The 20340-nt window shown below is 42.2% G+C and overlaps 1 protein-coding gene across 3 annotated transcripts; it reads left to right on the top strand.

Annotated features, from left to right (window-relative positions):
- Positions 1-8767: 8767 nt before the first annotated feature.
- LOC120699275 (coilin-like) lies at positions 8768-18782 on the top strand. Of its 3 annotated transcripts, none has more exons than XM_039983219.1 (13): positions 8768-9043; positions 9259-9323; positions 9993-10262; positions 10515-10625; positions 11343-11412; positions 13118-13207; positions 13808-14009; positions 15110-15147; positions 15997-16266; positions 17549-17620; positions 17832-17984; positions 18065-18272; positions 18340-18782. In XM_039983219.1, exons 1-13 carry the CDS (start codon positions 8831-8833, stop codon positions 18570-18572), a joined length of 1995 nt encoding a protein of 664 aa, XP_039839153.1. In that variant the 5' UTR covers positions 8768-8830; the 3' UTR covers positions 18573-18782. The 3 variants fall into 3 exon arrangements, with proteins under 3 accessions (XP_039839153.1, XP_039839151.1, XP_039839152.1); XM_039983217.1 differs by having other exon boundaries at positions 10515-10772; XM_039983218.1 differs by having other exon boundaries at positions 8770-9043; positions 10515-10772; positions 18355-18782.
- The last annotated feature ends 1558 nt before the right edge of the window (positions 18783-20340 follow it).

Below are 20340 nucleotides of genomic sequence, written 5' to 3'. Positions count from 1 at the left end.
GTACCCGTCATAACTGGTGCTCCTTCTGGAAGGTCTGTGAGAGTGGTGAAGTTAACTCGCCCTTGCCGGACTTGCACCATTTGCCTCTTGCCCTTGCCCTTGTTGTTGTTGTTGTTGTTGTTGTTGTTGTTGTTCTGATTGGAGTTTTGCCCTGGATTATTTTTTCTGGGCTGCGGACAATTCTTGGCAAAGTGATCAGTATTGCCGCAGTTATAGCACCGATTATTGCCATTCCCACGACTGAACTGTGGGGCATTCGGCCTTGGGCCAAACTGTTGCTGTTGCTGCTGCTGCTGCTGCTGAGGCACTGGAGGTCTGAATCCTCCCTGCTGCTGGGGTGGTCTAAACACAAGTCTGCCCACTAGGGCATTTCCCTGTGGAGGTCTGGGGGGAGTATTTTGCACCAGACGATACCTCGGTGACTGGGCACTCGAGGGTCCTGTGGGTGCCTTCCGCTTCTTCTCAGCACGATGGGCAGTAATACAGTCCTCCTGTGTAATGGCCAGGTTGACCAGCTCATTGTAGGTGTTGGGCTGAACAAGGTTCAGGCGTTCCTTGAGCTTGGTAGTGAGGCCACGACTAAAACGATCACGTTTCTTGGCATCCGTATCAGCATGATGGCCCGCATATTGGCACAGATGATTGAAGGTCTGTGCATATTGTAGAACATTGCGGGTTCCTTGATTTAGAGCCAAGAACTCATTCAGCTTTCTCTCTATTAGTCCCTCAGGAATATGATGTGATCTGAAGGCAGTTCTGAATTCCTCCCAAGAGATGACATGTTCAGCAGGCTGCATCTCACAATAATGATCCCACCATATGCGTGCAGGACCACGAAGTTGTTGGGCGGCAAAGTGGGCCTTGTTGGCATCAGCACACGGTACCGCTAACAGAGCAAACTTGGAATTGATAGTACGAAGCCAAGCATCAGCATCTAGTGGGTCATCAGCTCGGCTGAAGAGTGGTGGTTGGGTACCAAAGAACTCCTGGTAACCCGCGGGTTGAGCATCCCGACCTCCATGATATTGGCGGGGCTGATTTTGTTGCCCTTGGACCAATTGACGAAGCATCTCAGTCTGCATGGCCATCAACTTGTGCAGATTCGACGGTGGTGGCGGTGGCTGCTGAGATCCATTGCCACTCTCACGGCCGAAGCCTTCAGGCGTTCCACGAGTTTGACCAACCATCTGTAATTATGGAAGACATCCATTAGATACATTTCTCTTGCTCCCAAAATCAATGGTAAATGCAGTGATCAAACATTGGATATCAAAATAGAATCAACAGAATTTAACTAAATGCGGTGTAGCATAATATGCACAACACATATTTGTACAACCCATAAAACTCAGAATTGGTCAACTGTTAGATGGCTTCATGCTCCATCGTATTGATACTCAACGCTGAGAGCAAAAGGGTAAAGAAGCTAATCCAGCAATTCATTCTCCGCCGTTCTGTGCTACGCGGCTAACCAACGGAGATCATAGAAGTGATTGGACTAAAATATAGTCTCATAGATTCATAGGCTAAAATTCGATGAGCACACATGCCACAAAACTTGCAACATTAATAGCATTCATCAAACGGCCTAGAAATGCACAAATGAAGAGATTTGGCAAGTAGGAAGATCATGATTTTCAAATAGGTAGTCGCTACTTATATTACATCCAAAGTAGCCTTTTTCATACAACCTAGCATCATACATCCCTACCACATATAATACAACAAGTGGTACTCCTCCCTAGGGCTATTTTACATCATCTTCTCTATGTACAAATGCTACAATAAGAGAAAACACAACTATCTAGGATAAGTCTAAGACGCCTAGAAGTCGTCGAGGTTGCCCACAGAAGAGGCACTGCTGGAAGAAGAGTCGTCCGGCTGAGGGTTAGGCTCAGCATGTGCGTGCTCTGAAGCAATCTCTGAAACTGCCTCCATCTGCTCTGGATCCTCTTCTGCTGCTGCAGGCGCGGCTGGAACATCTAGTTGCTCCTGGAGCGCACCAATATGGGCTAAAGCATTAGCCCAATCTGCTTGAAGCTCATTCACCTGCCCCTGAAGAAAACCAATAACTGGGTTGCGCTGCTCTATCTCAGCACCATGCTCCAAAGCCTGATGCTCAAACTGTGCAATGGCCTGATCCCTACCAGCAATGGCATCCTGAAGTCCCTGGATCTGAGTATCCCTCAAACGAAGACCTCGCTGGAAGGACTGGGCTAAGTCTAGCACCTGCTCCATATGTCGCTGCTGAAGTATCTGGTAGTGAGACTGCGCATTCATATATCTGACTACTACCTGAATAGTCTCCACAGCTACATCTCCAATTAAGTGCCCAAAGTGTGTGATCCTGAAGAGCCACTCTGCCTTACCAGCATTGACTGCTGGGAACAAACCAATCGGATATGCAGCTTCCTCCTCAGGATGGTGCTCACAAAAAGTAGTAATAGCTCTGAGGGCTGCCGTCTCAAAAGCATCAACCAAACAATATCCCACCACCTCAATATCAATAGGTGGCCAATCCAAGGTGGGGTGCTGAGGAATGGTCATGGTAACTCTGTTCTTCTGAATCCCATCCTCAGAAAACTGGTGTCCCGTGTACTGGGGTGGATCTGGGTAGTGAAAGATACGAAGTGAATCCCAAAGAATCCTCGGAAAACCCTCCCAGTACAGACAGTCGGTATGAGCATTTCCCTCCTCATCCCAACACATCTGGGGACAAGCCGCCATCTGAATCAAAAAGGATTCAAATGTGAGTAATGGTATTATCTCAAGACTTCTCAAATAAAGCTTTAGGAAGACTGCGGAAAAGCAAATATGATTCTAACTCAAAAGATGATATAGTTCCAAACTCAGAAAATAATAAACCACAATCGGTACTGGTTCATCATTTGAGATTCTAAGGTATGAAAAGATCCTTACAACAACAAGATGGGGCTTAGGATGAAGGCATGACTCAAAACCATATTTTTCATCCAAGGAAACCTAAGCATTTAACAAGCATGCTATTAAAATCAAAATTTAACTAACTCATGATTTAAGCACACTAACACTTATTTATGAGAATTCATACTAGAAATTCCTTACAAAGCTTAGGTAACAACTTCAAACACTAAGAACCAATTCAAACATCAACTAGATATGCATGCACGTCCTGACCGTCCTCACAAGATAAACAATTGCCAACTATCGTTGGGCTTACGTGGTTAGCACGGTGGCATACATAAATACGGCTCTCCCTATATAGCTAGTCGATACATTCTAACCGTTCTTAACTTATCGAATCGCGGTTAGTGTACCTGCAGAAGATTGACAGAACATATATATATATCCAATGAACCTTTCATGCCAGCACTCATGAAAGCGTCCCCAAACATTACCGCTCACTATAGAAGCGGCAGCCATACAATTTCCGCCGTATGGCCAACGTTAACATACGCTACTCAGAGACGTATTCACAAGTTCCTTTACTCCCAATATAGTCGACCAAGATCGATATATTGGCAGCAGCTCAAGTAGGCCACTGCTTGAGCGCAGCGTTCGGTTCGCATCGCCGACGGGAAGGTCAGACTCCCTCAGCTGACTGAGCACACTTTACTTCCAATATAGTCAACTAATAGTCGGTATATTGGAAGCACCTCAAGTAAGCCACTGCTTGAGGGCAGCGTTCGGCTCGCATCACCGACTGGAAGGTCAGACTCCCTCAGCTGACTGAGGATCCTTACCTTCTTACCTCAACGTAGGTGCGTCATTACAAAAATTAAGAGTTGCTTGTGAGTATGGTTTGACAAAATGTAAAGTGCTGGAAGTCAGATACATAAACCATACACAAATAACCACCTAGTAATTCCCGTAAATTCCCTAGGACTTTACGTTCTATGCACAACCCTTAACGAATCCAACGTAGCTTTCCGAAATTCTTTGTTGTTCCATTTTTATACGGAAAACGATTTTTAAGGTTCCAACACCTCTGGTGTACACTTGTAGCTCTGATACCAGCTGTGGCAGAACCACCCGAATTATCCCGGCTCAAGTGCGCAGACCATCACCATAAAGGCAACACCGGCTCAAACGCACTTCAAATGGAACAATCCTTGGTCTGTCGGGTAACGTCCCGATACAACCACCGGTTCTCGGATCGAACAAGCATACCCCGCACGAAGGCGAGTCCAGAGATATTACAACCACAAGTTTTACATCACAGGCATAAAAGTTATTACAGACCAGTTCTAAAGTATTATTACAAGACCAATCTTAGTAAACAGTTATACAAGCCTTAACGTAAGTTCAGAGTTTAGACAGCGGAAGATAAAACACGACGGCTACAACACGTCGCAAAAGGATACCAGGCTAGCCCAAGCATGGTATCACTCGCCATAGTTATTGCCGGTCGAAGATGTGTCCCACTCTACGGACCAGCCAGGAGGCAACGAGCAAGGGTAGGTCAAGCTAGCGATTTGCTCCTCAAAACTCATACCTGAAAAGGTTTTCAACAGCAAGGCTGAGTATTCTAATACTCAGCAAGACTTAACCATCAACGGGTCTAAGTAGCCCACTATAGCTAGACTATGCAGGGTTTGTGAGGCTCTGGTTTTCCTTTTGCTGAAAAGCAATAAAGAGTAGGTCCTTACTTTCAAGTTTTAGCTTTCAAGATTCTAGTTGATTTAACCATTCTATGTAAGCAACTACTATCCAAACAAGGTAGAAAACTAAGCAAACAACAAGATTGATAAATAATATTGTTGCTCCTATTACTCTGTGTGGCAAAGGGATCAAGCAGTCTCATATCATCGTGAGAGGCGGACGATTCTGAATCGAAATTCAACCTTGCAAGGATAACCCTAGCACACACGTCTGGAACACCGTCGGGTCGGTCCCAAACAACCGTTGACCTTTCTTTCCGGCTTGTGGATAGGAACACTCTCCCCGACTACAGGGCTCCAAGGTCCACCCGTATCCGGTCCACCCTTGTCCCTTGAAGTCGTAGTGTTGCGCAACATAACAATAAAACCTATCCCTAAGAGAGAGTGTCAGGTATATCCACTCCCCGGTCCAATCGGCTACTAGGTTTGCCACATACCATATTTACGGCATGTGGCTAGTACTTTCAAAAACTTAACCACTGCTACCACACACTGCGACCTTAGCAAGTTCATTAACACAGACGGGGTCTCACATAAAGTCATGATGTCGAACACAACCCCTTCTGTCGTCCTTATATTGATAACAGAAAGGTAAACAATCAATTCCTATAAAACTCGCGAGTGACAGGCAATCACTCGACTTTTACCGGTCCTATAAGCTTAGCAAGTAGTCGAACTCAAGTTTAGTATTCAGTACATAGGTTCCTAGGATCATGCATCTAGGGTTTCAATTCAAATCCTAAAAACTGTAAATGCACAAGTAAATAATATAGTAAATGATAGTAATTTAAAATATAGGTTATGTCTGGGGCATGCCTTCTCGGTAGTCGCTAGCTAACACAGCCTGGGGTTCTTCCGAACTTTGGTTCAGGGCTTCAGTTAGTTCAGCTGCGTTCACCTGGACTTCTGGATCACCTCCGTCAGACTCCGGGATCAACTTGTACGTCCCGTCCGTCAACGTAGTCGTATCTATATGAAATGCAAAAGGTGACATAATTATAAACATACTCCTATCATGGTAAAGTTGTAGGCTAACAACTGGCAAACAAGCATAACACATGGGTAATCGTTTATAGAGTAGTTAACTAACAAACCTAACTACACAAGGCATCATGATCAACAGCACAAATGATGTTGACTACTCCATAAACAAGTGGGGGGTGGTTTTCTATAACAAACAAAACATGGTTTGCTAATAAATTAAACACTCAGAGCATAACCAGTAATAAATTCTGCCAAAATTACACTAAACAGAACATGAACAAATTAATCTACCCTGTAAAAATCATGCCATAACATCTAACCATTTAATCAAAACAAATCTATCATTCAGACAGAACATAGAACAAACTTGAATTATACAGGTCAAACTAGAACAAATCAGAACCTCAAAATTTAACAGGAGGTCGACACAGAAATGAACTAGCTACTGTGAATTTTTCATGATTTTATCTACACAGAAATAATTATGAGAAAATAAACAAAGCAGAACAACAGATTAGCAAGATTCATTTTTAGCTCCTGTTCTAGTCATGAACTGAGGCTCAAACTTCCTGGACAAGCTAAGCTACTCAAGAAGAACATGCAGAAATATTTTCATGATTTATTACGAATAGAAACTATTTACCATAAATAAAGTCTACTAAACAAGGATTAAATCAAATAAATAGCTACAACAGAGAACTGATCATGAAATATTTATAGCAAAACTAGTGTCACATGAGTAAACTACCATAAAAAAATTCCAGAGCAAGACAAGGTTTCAATCATCAGATAAGAAAAAGATTAAATAACTAGCCTTTATTTACCTAGTGACACAAAACCACTTGGACAGCAAAAACTTTCAACAAAAGCCTAACATATTATGATTCTACTGCATAGATATCTTCAAGAGGATTCCAAAACATCAAGATTTTCTATTTTACGAATTTTCTACGAATAGATATTGAATTTCAAAGTTCACTGAAAATTATAACAAAGAAGTCCCTATATGCACTATTCATCTGAGTCACTGACAATTCAAAGAACACCCTGGGTTTTACTTCCTTTCAACCCGAGGTCCCTGGGTCGGGTCAGAGAGGGGAGGCGGCGGTTGACCGGCCATTTCCCGGCGAGGGGCTCACCGGCGGCGAGGGGAACAAGACGTGGGAGCTTCACGGTTTCACGGCGCACCACAGGGTGGTCTTGGGGTGCGGGGAGAGGCTTGGAGGCGGCGGCTCGACGGAGCAGGGCGGGTCGGCGGCGGAGGCAAACGACGGCGGGGTATATCGGGGAGGTTTGGGCGAGGGGAAGTGGCCTGGGAGCTGCGCGGGGTCGAGGCGGACCTAGTGGCGGGGTCAATTTAGGGCGGGGGAGTGCGGAGGAGGGGGTTCGACAGCGAGCAGTGGCGGCGGAGCTCGGCTACGGTGGCGGAGCTCGAGGGCGAGGGGGTTCCAGTGGGTTTTGGTCGACGGGAAGTAGCTTGCTAGCTGCGCGAGGACGAAGCGGAGCTAGTGGAGTGCTCAGCGGGGCGGGGATGCTGCAGTGAAGCGGGTCGACGGCGGCGTCAAGCTCGGCGGGGTTCTGTGGGTGGCGGCGGCGCGTTCTGGGGCGTTGGAGCGAGGAGGAGGCGAAAGAACAGGCGGACTAGGGTGCTGGGGTTTTTGTAAAGCCCGTGCGCGCGAGAGGAGAGAGCGGCGGCCTCTGCAGCGGGCGTGCCACCGCGGCGGCGAGGGGGCGGCCGGCAGGCGGCTCTGGGCGGCGTGGCAAGGCGAGGAGGCACCAGCGCGGGCAAAGGAGGGTGGTGGGGAGCAGCAGGGCGACGCGTGGGCGCCAGCGCGAAGCAAGAGAGGCCGGCTGGCTCGCCACGGCGGGCGAGCGGCGCTGCACAGCGGCGGCGGCAGCCGGCGCTAAAAACAGAGCAGGCAGCCAAGCTGGAGAAGAAGATGAGGACTAATTTGCAATTTCCAAAAGTTCCAGGGGCTAAACTGTAATCTAGCAGTAACTTTCAAACCAGAGCTCAAATGAAAAAGTGCTCAACATGAAAGTTGTTCAACTTTTCAAGATCTGCAACTTTGATGTTGTGCAAAAATTTATTTGACCAAAGGATAGAGAGCTAAATTTGAAAACATAGAAGGGAATTTGAATTTAAAGGAACTTGTCTTTTTCAATGAAATTTCACTTCAAACTTGGGCTGATTTGAAAAATTTTCTGCCATGTAATGATTACACCACATTTTGCAAAAGCACCCTCCACAAAAGCTATAATTGCACACCCAATTCAAATATAACTACAGAAAGTACCTTGCATAAAATCATAATTACACATATACCCTTTTATAATTACAAAAGATCCTTTTTCAAGTAAAATAAGCACAAGATGCATACAATGAGTGCAATTTGATTGTGCAAACACCTAGGGTGTTACATAACCGAAATCTGCCGTTGTCGCGGGGAAGTTGCCGTCGCCCACGCGCGTCGCCGGCTGCCGTCGTCTTCGATCCGCCGACGTGTCGCCCTCACGCGGCCGCGCGCCACCGCCGCCGCCCTGCCTCCATGCGCGCGCCGCCCTACCTGCTGGCTGCCGCCAGGGCCGTGCACGTCCGAGCGCCGGAGCTGGGCGCGGCCGTGCGCCACCCTGCCCCAGCCTGCCCTCCGTGGCCGGGCGGCGGGTGCATCCGAGCGCTGGGCGCGGCCACCAGCCCGCGCCAGGAGCTGGGTGCGACGGGGCCACCGAGGCCGGTGGTTGGGAGCGTTGGACAGTCTATGGGCGGCGGGCGGCGGGATAGAGAGGCCGAGAGGGGCACGGATGGTTGGGTGGGGATGTGGGCTAGGGTTAGAATTCTTGCTAGATGGGCCGCTAGTTGGGCCACTTGGGCTTCTTGAGATTAATTGGCATTTGGGCTCGGTTCTCGGTTAATCGAGTCTAAAAACCGAACCGAAATGACTATGAAAACCGAAATTATCGATTCCGGTTCTTTTGATTCCGGTTCTTTTGATTCCGGTTCTCGGTTGGTTCGGTTTGATTCTCAATTCTCAATTAAATTTGCCCAGCCCGAAGGCCAATAAAGAATTTTCTGTAGAAAATTGTGGAGAAAAGGCCATTGCCATCTGGACGACCCAGACGGCCAGATCCCCCCAAGCCCTATCAAAAGAACTGGAAAAGGAAGAGGCAAAGAAAAACCCAGAACCCTCCTCACTCCCCCCAGACCAATGGCGAGGCCGCCGCCGGACGCGCCCGCTCCTGTGAGGCTGCGTCTGGTGTTCGAGAACCGCCGCCTTCTCCGACGTACGGAGAGGGATGAAGGCCTCAGGCGCTGCTGGCTCCTCCTCCGCCCGGAGCTCGCTACCGTCGCCGATCTCGCCTCCCACGTCGCCGCGCGCTTCCGCCTCCGTCGCTTCTGCTCGAGCGGCATCATCCTCTCGGTAGGGGGGCCTTGTCACCTATCCTCCTTGTTTTTGCTTTCTCGCCCCCCCCTCTCTTCCCAAACCTGTCTGTTTGATTCGTGCGGAACAGGTGGACATTGATCCATACTGAATGCTTGAGGTTTTCCAGGTGGACATTGATCTGTATTCTGCACAAAGAAGCGGAACAGTTGATTTGTGCATAAAATAATGAATGAATGGTCTCTTGTGCGCAGATGGATGGGTTTGCCTTACCACCATTCGAGTCAACCTGCATCTTCAGGGACAATGATATCATAAGGTAGCTGCTGCTTGTTGGTAAACTAATTTGTTCTTTCAACATCTTCTAATATATGCAATGCAGTGCTTTTTATCATTCCCTTTTCCTATTGTAGCATCTTGATATTTCGGTTCATCTCTAATTCTCACTAAAAACGAAAGGTTGGGCTGTGGGATTGTGTCTACACAGAGCACAATGTGTAATGTGCAGGGTGCTAGGTTTCATTATCATGTATCTGAGTATCTCTACCATTTCCCTCTGCATACATTAACAATGAAGCAGATATAACCAACTTTTATGCCCCAGAATAATAGTTATTTGGGAAATCTGGGACATCCTTATGGCAAGCAATATTGTACACCAGGCCAGACCATATGTACTATGATATGGGGGTAGTTATTTTCCTTGAAGATAAACGTGGGTCATTGTGTATTAAGAAAGAACAGAAAATGCCTAGTGGTAACATAGAGCTGGAGTGTCAAATGAGTTGTGGTGCATTTGAAGTAGTAATACTGTCTTGGCTTATCAAAAGGTTACAATGAAGGGCTGTATTGTTATTTAGCTACCAGAAAAGCCATCCATATTTTTGATTTACTATTTCCATGCATTATGCATCTGTTTTCACACAAAAGTGGGCCTCTTCTTGCAGAAGTGCTGGCACTAATTCCTGATTTTCTTATGTATTGCCAGGGTTAAACCAAAATCCTGCAAGAAGCTGGTAGGGCACAATGATGTGCACTCTATTCAAGATCCTGAGGTAGTAGAGAAGAGGGCACTTCCAGTTGATGACCAAATCCTTGCCATCCAGTATCAAAAGGATGACAGTAAGTACCAAGAAGAAGAGGAACATGGTGATCGCCAACCTGAAGAAAATGCAACTGTTAGCCACAGCACAGAAAATAATGGTACAAGCTCGAAGAGGAAGTCACTTGATGACGTTGCAAGAGTACCTGAGATAAAGTATCTTATCTATTTTTGTTTTAGCATTTTTCTTTTGCCAGCTATAGAATATCACTTTGGTAGGATGTCCTTTCCATTTTCCTGTTTACAGGGTTGTATCTGATTTTTTTTTAATTCCCCTAAACTGGCTTTGCTCACCTGAACAAGCTGATTTATGCTCATATAAAAGTTCTGTTATCCATATTGGGATCATATGTTGGTGTGTCTATTATGTTCAGTGATATGTCAATGCTCATTGGTGTTTTGATGCAGGAGAAAGAAGCTGAAGGTGACAAATTCTGGAAAGCACATAGATGAAACTAAGAAGACACTACAGCCTGAAACCACTGCCTTGGTGGAAGTGGAACAACAAAAAACAGAGAGGTGTCCATGCTCATTGAATGTTCATCAATGCCAGGATCAGAGTGGATCCAAAAAGTTGATGTCATCATCTATTGATATTGAAACTAAGAAGACACTACAACCTGAAACCGGTTCCTTGGTGGAAGTGGAACAGCAAAAAACAGAGAGGTATTATTTGAACTCCTATGTGGCTACGCCAGATATTATTTTTGCGTTGCTCTTATTTGAGAAATAATTTCTTTTTCTAGTCCCATTGACCATAACCAGTTTGAATTCTATTGCTCTGGTGTTTATCATCATGCATTATGTGACAATTTACAAAAAAAAAAAACGTGTAGCAGTTTGTTCCTGACGAATTTGTCACTAGTCATCAGTCTAGAGTTCAGGTGAATAGCTTGTTGGGTGGTTGTTACTATCTATTTTGTTCCAATACCTCTCCTCTGATATCTTCTTTCTGCTACTTAAATTCTGATGTAAAACTGGCCTCTGGTTATTTCTGTTCTTGTAATGCAAATTGGTTACCCATTTCAAAAAAAAAAATGACCATAACCAGGTGCCTTTTTTTTTTTTTCATTTTTGGGGTTAAGGAGTGTATGTGCATGGTGTGATCACTGATCAGTAAACAAAAATGTAGGGTGGGGGCATATAAACATAGGGATCTATAAGGGGTTATGTAGCTTTTAGTCGTTGTTTATTCTATCATATGACTGCAGAAAATTCATATCATGATTTTTTTAGGAACAATCAAACTGAGATGAAATATGAGACGAAGGTGGCAGACTGTAATGCTCAAGGTGACACAAAAAATGTATGCAGGATTCATGACACCGCTCTTGACTTGTTTGTATCAACATTCCTGCTTGTGTGTTATGTACCTAATCATCAATTTTGTTATTCATAGATGTTAGTCATCTTTTGTATATAATCCATGGTGATGCTGATTACTAATCTATCTTACCTCTTTGCAAAAGATGCACCCTATCAAATATCTTTCGTGTCTAGATTTTTATGATATCTTTTCATGTGTGGATTTCACCCCCCCTCCCCCCTCAAATTCTGTGGATCTCTTATAATAGTAATGATGATTTTGGGCCTCTGTGTCAGACTTTCAATCATCTTATATTTACTGCCGTTATCTTATCTTGAAGGAAGATGTCTAAATTACTCCCCTCAAGTATCGTCAAAGTCCAGATAACCCCCTAAACTATTTCTTGGTTCGACTTACCACCTAAACTATGTCACTTGGTCCAATTTAACCCTTAATATGATTTATCTTTTTTATTTATCCATGCACAAATGAAGTCTTGAGTTAAATTTTGCAGGATGATAGTGGGCATCATAACATATTATAGAAAAATATGTCAAGAATTTTTCATCATTATTTTGATAGGGTATGATATTTGATTATTAACTCTTATGATACAAAATTATAGAAAAATAATGACGAAAAATTCATAATATATTTTTTAGACATGCAATGTGATGCCCACTACAAGCCTAAAAAATCTTAAATTAAGATTCCATTTGTATATGGAGAAATAAAAAAGACAAATTGTATTAGGAGGTAAATTGGACCAAATAACATAGTTTAAGGGGCAAATTGAACCAAGAGATAGTTAAGGGGGTTATCTGGACTTTGGCCATACTTGAGGGGAATAATTTGGACTTTTTTTTTTTCCTATCTTGAAAGTTCTGATTCCAGTATGCTCTGGGTTTTAATCAGGATGAAAGCTAACGTTGTATTAGGTCCATCATTTTACTTATAATATCCAACTCTTTGTTTGTCTGCTGGGACTAGTTGGTTAAAAGAGTTTTTTACTTAGCAAAAGTGTAAACTAAAGAGTACAACAAAGGTCCTTCTAAAAACCTGGGTCAATGTCAAACTGACCTTAGCCTGTTTTGCAATTAGTTTTGTGAAATACAGTTATATTGTTTTAACAAGTGTAGTGGAATTTTCTGCATACATCTATAAGATAGTCTGCTATTGCTAATTACCCAATATTTTCAAGAAGACTGCTATATATGTTGTTTTAACGAAGTGACTGTAAGACGCAAGGTTAGGCGCGACCGAAGTCAGTAGTCATACATTCCCTTCAATAAATATTGAATGTGCTCTTAGCCCATGTCTTTTGTCACTGGAAAATCTATGCTTCTATTTTTTCCAAAACCCTTTCATGTGCTTCCTGTATTGTTTGTAGTTTTGCTTATTGTATTGGTAACGCTAAGTTTTTGTCATAGTCCTATCTGGTTCATTCCTGCATCATGCAAATTGATGCCCATATGATTGTGACAGTTGTTAATCTCTCTTTTTTCTCCCCTTCAGTCTACACTTCTAGCTTCACTAAGATTTCACACTGGGCTTAACCCTGTTCATCTATTTCCCCTATATTTTGATTTGTTAATCAACATAGAGAAATTTTGATTCTTAATTTATGATGTAACAGTCTTGTTTCTATATATTTTAATTTAGTTAACACATGTATCTCTCTTTGCTTTATATTTTATCTTGTCAGTCAGGGAGTCGAAGTGCTCGTCGCAAGAAAATCAAAAGGCAAATAAGGCAGAAAGCGAAATTGCAAACAGAAAAGGGATTGGCTGATAAGGTCGATAACTATGTTACTTTCTAGCTTTTATATGGTCATCTTTCATACTGAATCTGAATGTTGGCAACTGACAAGATTTACTGGATCATTAACACACTATTAAAATGAAGCTAGCTGCTTGAACTTGCAACACCATATGGACTATTTCAAAATGTTGTCAAGCTAGTTTTTGAAGCTTTCCATGAAACCAAACTTCGCTTCACCATTTCTGATTAGTAACCCTGATCTGACCTCTGTAGCCTTATTCTCACTAACAAGAAGGCTGCCTCACTGCCCTGTCTTCCTAAACTGCCTCTTCGCTGTTGACCACCTACCTACCTTACCAACTCAGCGAATGAGACTATATGTTGGGGTGTCCAATCAGTGGGGGTTGAAGGTTAGATTCTTGGTTTACGGAGAAGCGTTATTAGGGGGAAATGATTGCAGTTTATGAAGATGAGCCTGAGTTCTATTGTATTCAGGTTGTTGGATGAAGGCCTTTAGGGCTCGCAAATTTGCACTTGGAACAGCATTCCAATAGCTGACAAATATTTTGTTGACTAAGCTGCTATATTTATGTTTTGCTGATCAATATATTCATGTACAATATATACTTTGCAGAATGTCCATGAGGATTCACCAATAGCTGCTGATTGTCCATCATCAAGCAATCTAGATGCCTTGCCTGGCCCATCAAGCAATCGAAACGGATCACATGCTCCTTTTTCAAGCCACAAAACAGATGAGGAAGAATCTGATACATCAGAAGATGAGATTATTCCAGTTGTGGTTCGGCCTGGTCACATTCGCTTTGAACCAGCAGGTATGGTTCTGCATTCCCCTTTCTATGTTAATCCAAGCTTTATGCATTACTGGGCAGGCTGTTTCCAGGGAACATGATTATGTCTCCATATGTGCCACTTTGACTTGCATTTTTGTCGGTAGCTTGAAGCACAAATGCTGCTGACCTATATTATTATCACTGGTTAAACCTGTCGGCCTTGTTGTTCTTTAATGGAAAAACTCCCCAACCCTCAGCCTTCCTCTTCTCTGTGCACTTCTGTTTCTGGAATATTTCATAGCTGCCTTCCTAAGATTCTGTAGTTCACTTTGAGAGGTGGGAAGGCGACAGACAAATTTATCAGAGTTTGACCATTTAAAATGGTGCAAAGAAGCACCATTTCTTTGTGTTGGCCAGAGAAAAAATACAGCAGCACTGACAGCAGATAAATAAAATAGCAAAATTTCCCTTGAGACTCATGAGGCCTCTTATATTTCGTACCACACACACACACCCCACAGTACTCTGGTGTTGTGAGCTGCTGATGTACTAGTCTACCAATAGCTGACCTTGTGATTCTGGTAATTGTATCCGCATTTATAGTGCATGTGTCACAGCTGAAATTAAGAAAAAAATAGTTTCTAGCAGTATGTGTGCAAAAATTAAAGTATTTCTTAAGGGGCTGCCACAGTGGACCCAATATTAATAAAAAGATGGCATAGAAGGCCAGATGTTGATACAAGTGTGCATTTGAGATTCCACATGATCTCCTGTTTTTCTTTTCCTGCTTCTTCTACCTTGGTTTTAGTTTTAGGATGACTACGGAAAAAAGAAGGGAAACTGGTGATAGTTCACCAAGTTGGTTTTAGTGTTGGGATGGATGACACCAACTCAGTGGAAACTGATTTTATATGTGTTGATTGTGTCTATAAGCCTATAACTTTCTCTTATATAACCATTAGAACCGAAGTTCCAGTTTCCCTTCATGACATGCTTATTTTACATCTATTTACTTTACTAATGGAGTAATGGTTCTGGCTAACACATAACTCGTGTTATAACATGCTGCTATAAAATCTTCAGTTGGTACTTGATATTCATGTGTTGTGTTAATGTCAACTCAATATATACTCTGTTTTTAGGTGGACAACCTGACAAGTCACCAGCAAAGGAAATGCAGGTTACTCGCTGTTTCCCTTCTCTTTTATTCTTCACCATAGGTTCATGCATTTCCTTGCAACAGCTAAAACTTTTAAGGCCTCTGGATGTCATTACCGGAACTTACCTTTTATCTAGCACTTGAACTGGATTTATCCTGATAAAACAAGCATTTCTGTGAGAAGATGACTTTTGCTCAATTGACCTCTTACTTGCTGGTATATATTTTTTATTTTGTTGAAATTGGCATTATTATCTTATAGAAGAAATATCAAGTGCACAATAGTATATTGGTGAATATGTGCACAAACTCAGATCTTGTACGTTGGATCTGGTCTGAGTGGGGGTTCGGGCACTCGGCCTTCCATCATCTATCTTTTGCAGACTTAGGACCAGTTGGTTTTAAGCCAAATAAAAAGGTAAAAATAAGAGGGGTGGAGGAATTCTCACGTCTCACTTCGGGCACTCAAGTTTGATCTATTGTACAAGATTAAGTTTGTGTACATGTTCATTTATATAATCTTGTACGCCTTATATTTCCTCTAGCTTATTATGATATAATTGCAGTTAATGATACCATATATTACTCAATTTGATTCAGAAGATAATTTAGGGGAACAATAACCTTGGTGAATTTTTTAAGGAATGGCTGAGATAAAGAAAAATAGGACAATTGGGCTACCAAACACCTATGTCAAATAACTAAATAAGTACTCATTGCACATCCCTAAAGTAAATAAATGAAATGGAAAATTTACTTAAGCCTTGGAGAAATAATCATGGCAGTTTCTTTCTTCATATTAAAGCATGGAAAGTGATTAGCAACTGCTTTGATTTGCATTCTCATGGATGTTTTTGCTTGCGGTTCCAGGGCACTTTCGAATGGAGTAGAACAATGAGCAAAAAGAAGGGCCAGAAGTGGGGAATGAATGGCTCAAACAAGAAAAATGGAAACAGCATGGAAGCTAACTATCATTTCATGGACAGTAAGATTACTGAAAATGGTTTTTGTGCTGTCAGTAATCAAAAGGATGATGAAAGCAATAATATTGATACATCAAGTGTGAAGGTTATTGAAGAAAAGTTTAATGGTGAACCTTTGGATTTTGAGAGATTGTACCCCCTAACGCGACTTCCAAAGGTATTTCATTCGTTAGAATCCCTTGTTCAGCAATTAAATATGGTAAATTTATTAATATATAAATCCAGAAAGACAATGCTGTGTTGTGAAAAACATGAATACAGATAGATTTTTCTTGCATCTATGATCAAGGAAATAAGTAAGAATCTTACTAGAAGATGCAATTCTGTGTCCATTCTAACATTGGCTATGAAATTGTGAATCATCCTATCTGACATACAGGTAATTAGTTGATAATTTGTAACTTGCATGCAATCAGCCTGTTATGTACTAAGATAAATATTAGATAGTTAACAATTTGGAGATTAAATCTCCTAATTCACTGTCTGTTCTTGTGCTTGAAGTTGGAGATTTTTTTGTGTGTGTGTGTGTGATGGCATAGGGTCACAGCGATGGCAACTACTTGCAGTTTAATGATAGTCATGGGGGTCAATTATTATTTATTATTAGAAGTTGTAACTTGCTATCTACTAGTATAATTAAGTACTAAAATGAGTGTTTTATTTCACTCTATTTGAACGAAGAGGTTCCTAAATGGCTATCTTTTCTTGTGCTTGAAGTTAGAGAAGTGTTATGCTAGATCAAGGGACAAGGGCACTATGGTTGTTGCTGGCAACCATTTATAGTTCAATAGTTACTAGTTAGTCATGGGGGGAGGGCAGCAATAAGAGAAGGAAAGTTAAATATTTACTATTTAGCTGGGTAGATCCGTAGATAACTAAAGGTTAAGCAGGCACCCAGCTTTGGTCCAAGCTCAAAATTAAAGTCACTACAAGATAGCAATTAGTGTTTTGTTTGCCTCATTTTTCCTTTATAGGCCTGACCACCAACGAAGCCAAATGGAAACCTATTGTGATCACTTTAATATTCTGATACTTTCCATTTGCCTTAGTTAAGTGTGCAGTATGCTTTCTATGAGACTAAATATTTAACTTGTGGGATTCAAAGAACATTTCTTTGTGGTAGATACTGTTCCATAGTAAATAATTACATTCATTGTTGGGTGCTGTATTCAGTTGAATTACATGTTAAATAGTACTACTGATTAACATTCCATCCAATCTTTATATATTCTTAAGAAAGCAAACAACAGGGTAACATCACAGTGGCCTTTCTTGTGATTTGCAATTGTACTCTTGCATCATTGAATAGCAATGGATGCACTTAAAAAAAAAGATACTAAGGTCATATAACATGCTTTACAAAAATCTACTATCTTATTATCTATGTTATTGTTGATTTTGTTCTTGTTCGTGGTTAACCTGTCTTCCGCACCTTTCAGGAGGGAGATCTCATCGCATATCGATTGGTTGAGCTGTCTTCCTCATTGTGTCCAGAGCTGTCTTCATACCGTGTATGACATAATTCCAATATCACTGTCTAAATACTTCTATTTTTGTCAGGGTTGTTTGAAATGGAAGTGATATTAATTCAAATCCAACTGAGCAACTTTTGCATGTTTGGGGCTTGGGAAAAAGATGAAAAGGAATGCATTGTGGAGTTTAGACTAACTGGTTGTGTTAAATTGTGGGCAAAACTAAGCATGCCTCACACTGCTGTTTCAGGTCGGAAAAGTTCTGATATATGATCCCATATCACTGCGTATCATTCTCTTGCCTGTTCCTGAGTATCCGATTGTCACTGAGGAAAACAAACCTGAGGATGAGTCTGATATGTTTGTGGACTTGTCACCTTACAAGGAAGATGGCTCCTTGGAGGTAATCAATATTTCTCCATTTTATAAACTTATTACCAGCTAGTCGAACCTGGTATAGATCATGCTTAATATCTTCTGCAGGTTGAGTACTCGTCACTTCTTGATGTAAGGCTACTGAAGGGTGTTGAATCGGTACCAGGGGCTGTCAGGACTCCCTCTGCAGAAACATGCAAAGAAGGTGGATCAATGGCTGGAAAGACAGTTACCTTAGACAATAATGAAGGTCACATTGACTGTCAGAAACCAGGCACAGTGCCAAACAACTCTAAAGATCAAGAAGCCACATTAGGTACCAACTGCTACTTTAAGTATCTTGTTTCCACGGCGAGCACTTTTTTCGTCATACACTAATTCAGAAACATGCTGTGCAGAAAAGACGAAGAATACAGTCTGGGAAGAAAATGCCGAGCCCTCCAATGACAAGACTGATGTTCAGGAGAATGGTTGGGCAACTTGGAAACGAAATCCTAGTACGTCTGCTTGGTCTTATAGGGCGCTCAGGAGCAGCGCCCTCGGCCCCACGATGGCAATGTTGAGGGGCAAAAACAACCAGAGGGGTAAACCACCCAATCGAAAGAATGGGAAGTGATACCCGCAGGTACCCAAGTTTATTCCTATGTAACTGCGGGCTGATCCGTTCTTTTGGAGAAAGATCAAAAGCAAGTTGAAGCTGTTTTGTATGTATAAAGTTTGGAAGTGGAAGATTTACTATGGTACTGCTTCGGGTCTGTTTGAAACCGGAACTAATGCTGATAGTAAGGGATGGATGCGATTGGCAGAGCGCTTGCTATTCGTATGAGATGATTAAGGTAGAAACTGTTTGCTAGCACACTAGTAACTACTACTCATCCTCTCGTTCTAAAATATGATGTTTTAATTTTGTCATAACTAAAACATTTCTAACTTTAACCAATAACCAAGTATATAGAAAAACTTAGAGATGTCAGATGTCTACCATACCAAATAAATGTAGCATGAAAACACATTTCATAGTTGACTTAATCAACTTATTTGATGTTGTAGATGTTGGTACTTTTTTTTTTCTAAAAGTGTAATCTAGGATAAAACTCAAACATTACTTTTTGAACTGAGGAAATAGTGAACTACTTATGCTGCGCAAAATCTGGTTTGTCTGATCTAAAAGGTTATCTCCTTTTGTTTTCTGACTAGTAAATGTGCCTGTGTCTGTATTGCTACGGTTGACGACTTATGCATACATTCCCTTAAAAAAAAGACTTCTGAATACATTATCGCACTGTAATGCTAAACATGATTTTATAAAGTGTGGTATATTATATATTTTATGCTATAATATATTTTAATTTTTTAAACTGGAATAAAAGTTCCGCTCAGAATCGGAATGACATAAATTGAATGAATTGTGATCGAGCACAGTTAGAGCGCTGCGCTAGTGAGGTCTATGTTGATGTTTGTTATTGTATACGATGATGGCCGGCCATGGCGGCTGGTGCTCCTTCGGAAAACATCTGGAGTTTGTGCAGTTCCGTTCCAAGTTCCAACTCACAATAATGATACGATATTGACTCATGCGCTCAAATAGAACTGACACATCTATCAAAAATAACTTCAGGGAAATAGCTCACGACCACGGGCATGGGGCGCGTCACCATCGCTGAACATCTATCAATACTGACACATGTATTTTAAAAATTAAGGAAATAATAACTTTATATTTATAGCAATGATTGATATATGCGACAATTATATTAAGAACCCAGGAAACAAGATATTTAGATTAATTAACCAATAATTTAGAATAAATCATAAGAGCTTTTAAGATCTTGAGTAAACCTGCAATATTCAAATCAAACAAACCAAAACTGCATGCATCTTTAATAAGGTAGTGTGTTGTGTAGATTTCTCTCTCGCTCGGTCTTTCCAGAGGCTACAGGAGAGAGGGGCGAACAGAGAGGCCAATTCCATCTTCGCCGCCGATTCAACGGCCTCCTCGCCTCGGGCGCCCTTGCCGGCGTCGGAGGAGGAGGAGGTTGGTCCGAATCGGCGGCGGATCCAATCTCCCCTGTGTATAGCTAGGGTTTCCTTACTGGTGGAGTGCAGATGGCCATCGGTCCTTTTGGTCCTCCGGAGCAGCGCGGAAGGGTGTGGTGGAGACGGATCCGGCGTCGGTGTCGGTGATTCTCGAGCTCCACCCTTCGGTGTTGGCCCTGGGAGAATAAAGTTTCCTTGGGCGATGCTGTGTCCCCACCCGAGTTTTGTCTCCCTTGAGCTCATCGACGTCGACGATGACGGCGCCGGTGTAGCGAAAATGGCCTCTCATGCCATATTTCAATATAATATTTTGGTGATTGATATAGACAACACAACACTTGGACTAA

The sequence above is a fragment of the Panicum virgatum genome, chromosome 3K (assembly GCF_016808335.1).
Source record: "Panicum virgatum strain AP13 chromosome 3K, P.virgatum_v5, whole genome shotgun sequence".
NCBI classification, from domain to species: domain Eukaryota; kingdom Viridiplantae; phylum Streptophyta; class Magnoliopsida; order Poales; family Poaceae; genus Panicum; species Panicum virgatum.
Note: the sequence above shows the minus strand (reverse complement) of the source record. Positions and strands in the feature narration are given on the sequence as shown.

Bases quoted from the DNA above. Each gene is read 5' to 3' on its own strand.
- LOC120699275 (XM_039983217.1), top strand. From the start codon at position 8,831: ATGGCGAGGCCGCCGCCGGACGCGCCCGCTCCTGTGAGGCTGCGTCTG. The intron at 10,263-10,514 runs GTATCTTATCTA...GTTTTGATGCAG, and splicing joins GCAAGAGTACCTGAGATAAA to GAGAAAGAAGCTGAAGGTGA. The intron at 11,413-13,117 runs GTATGCAGGATT...TTATCTTGTCAG, and splicing joins CTCAAGGTGACACAAAAAAT to TCAGGGAGTCGAAGTGCTCG.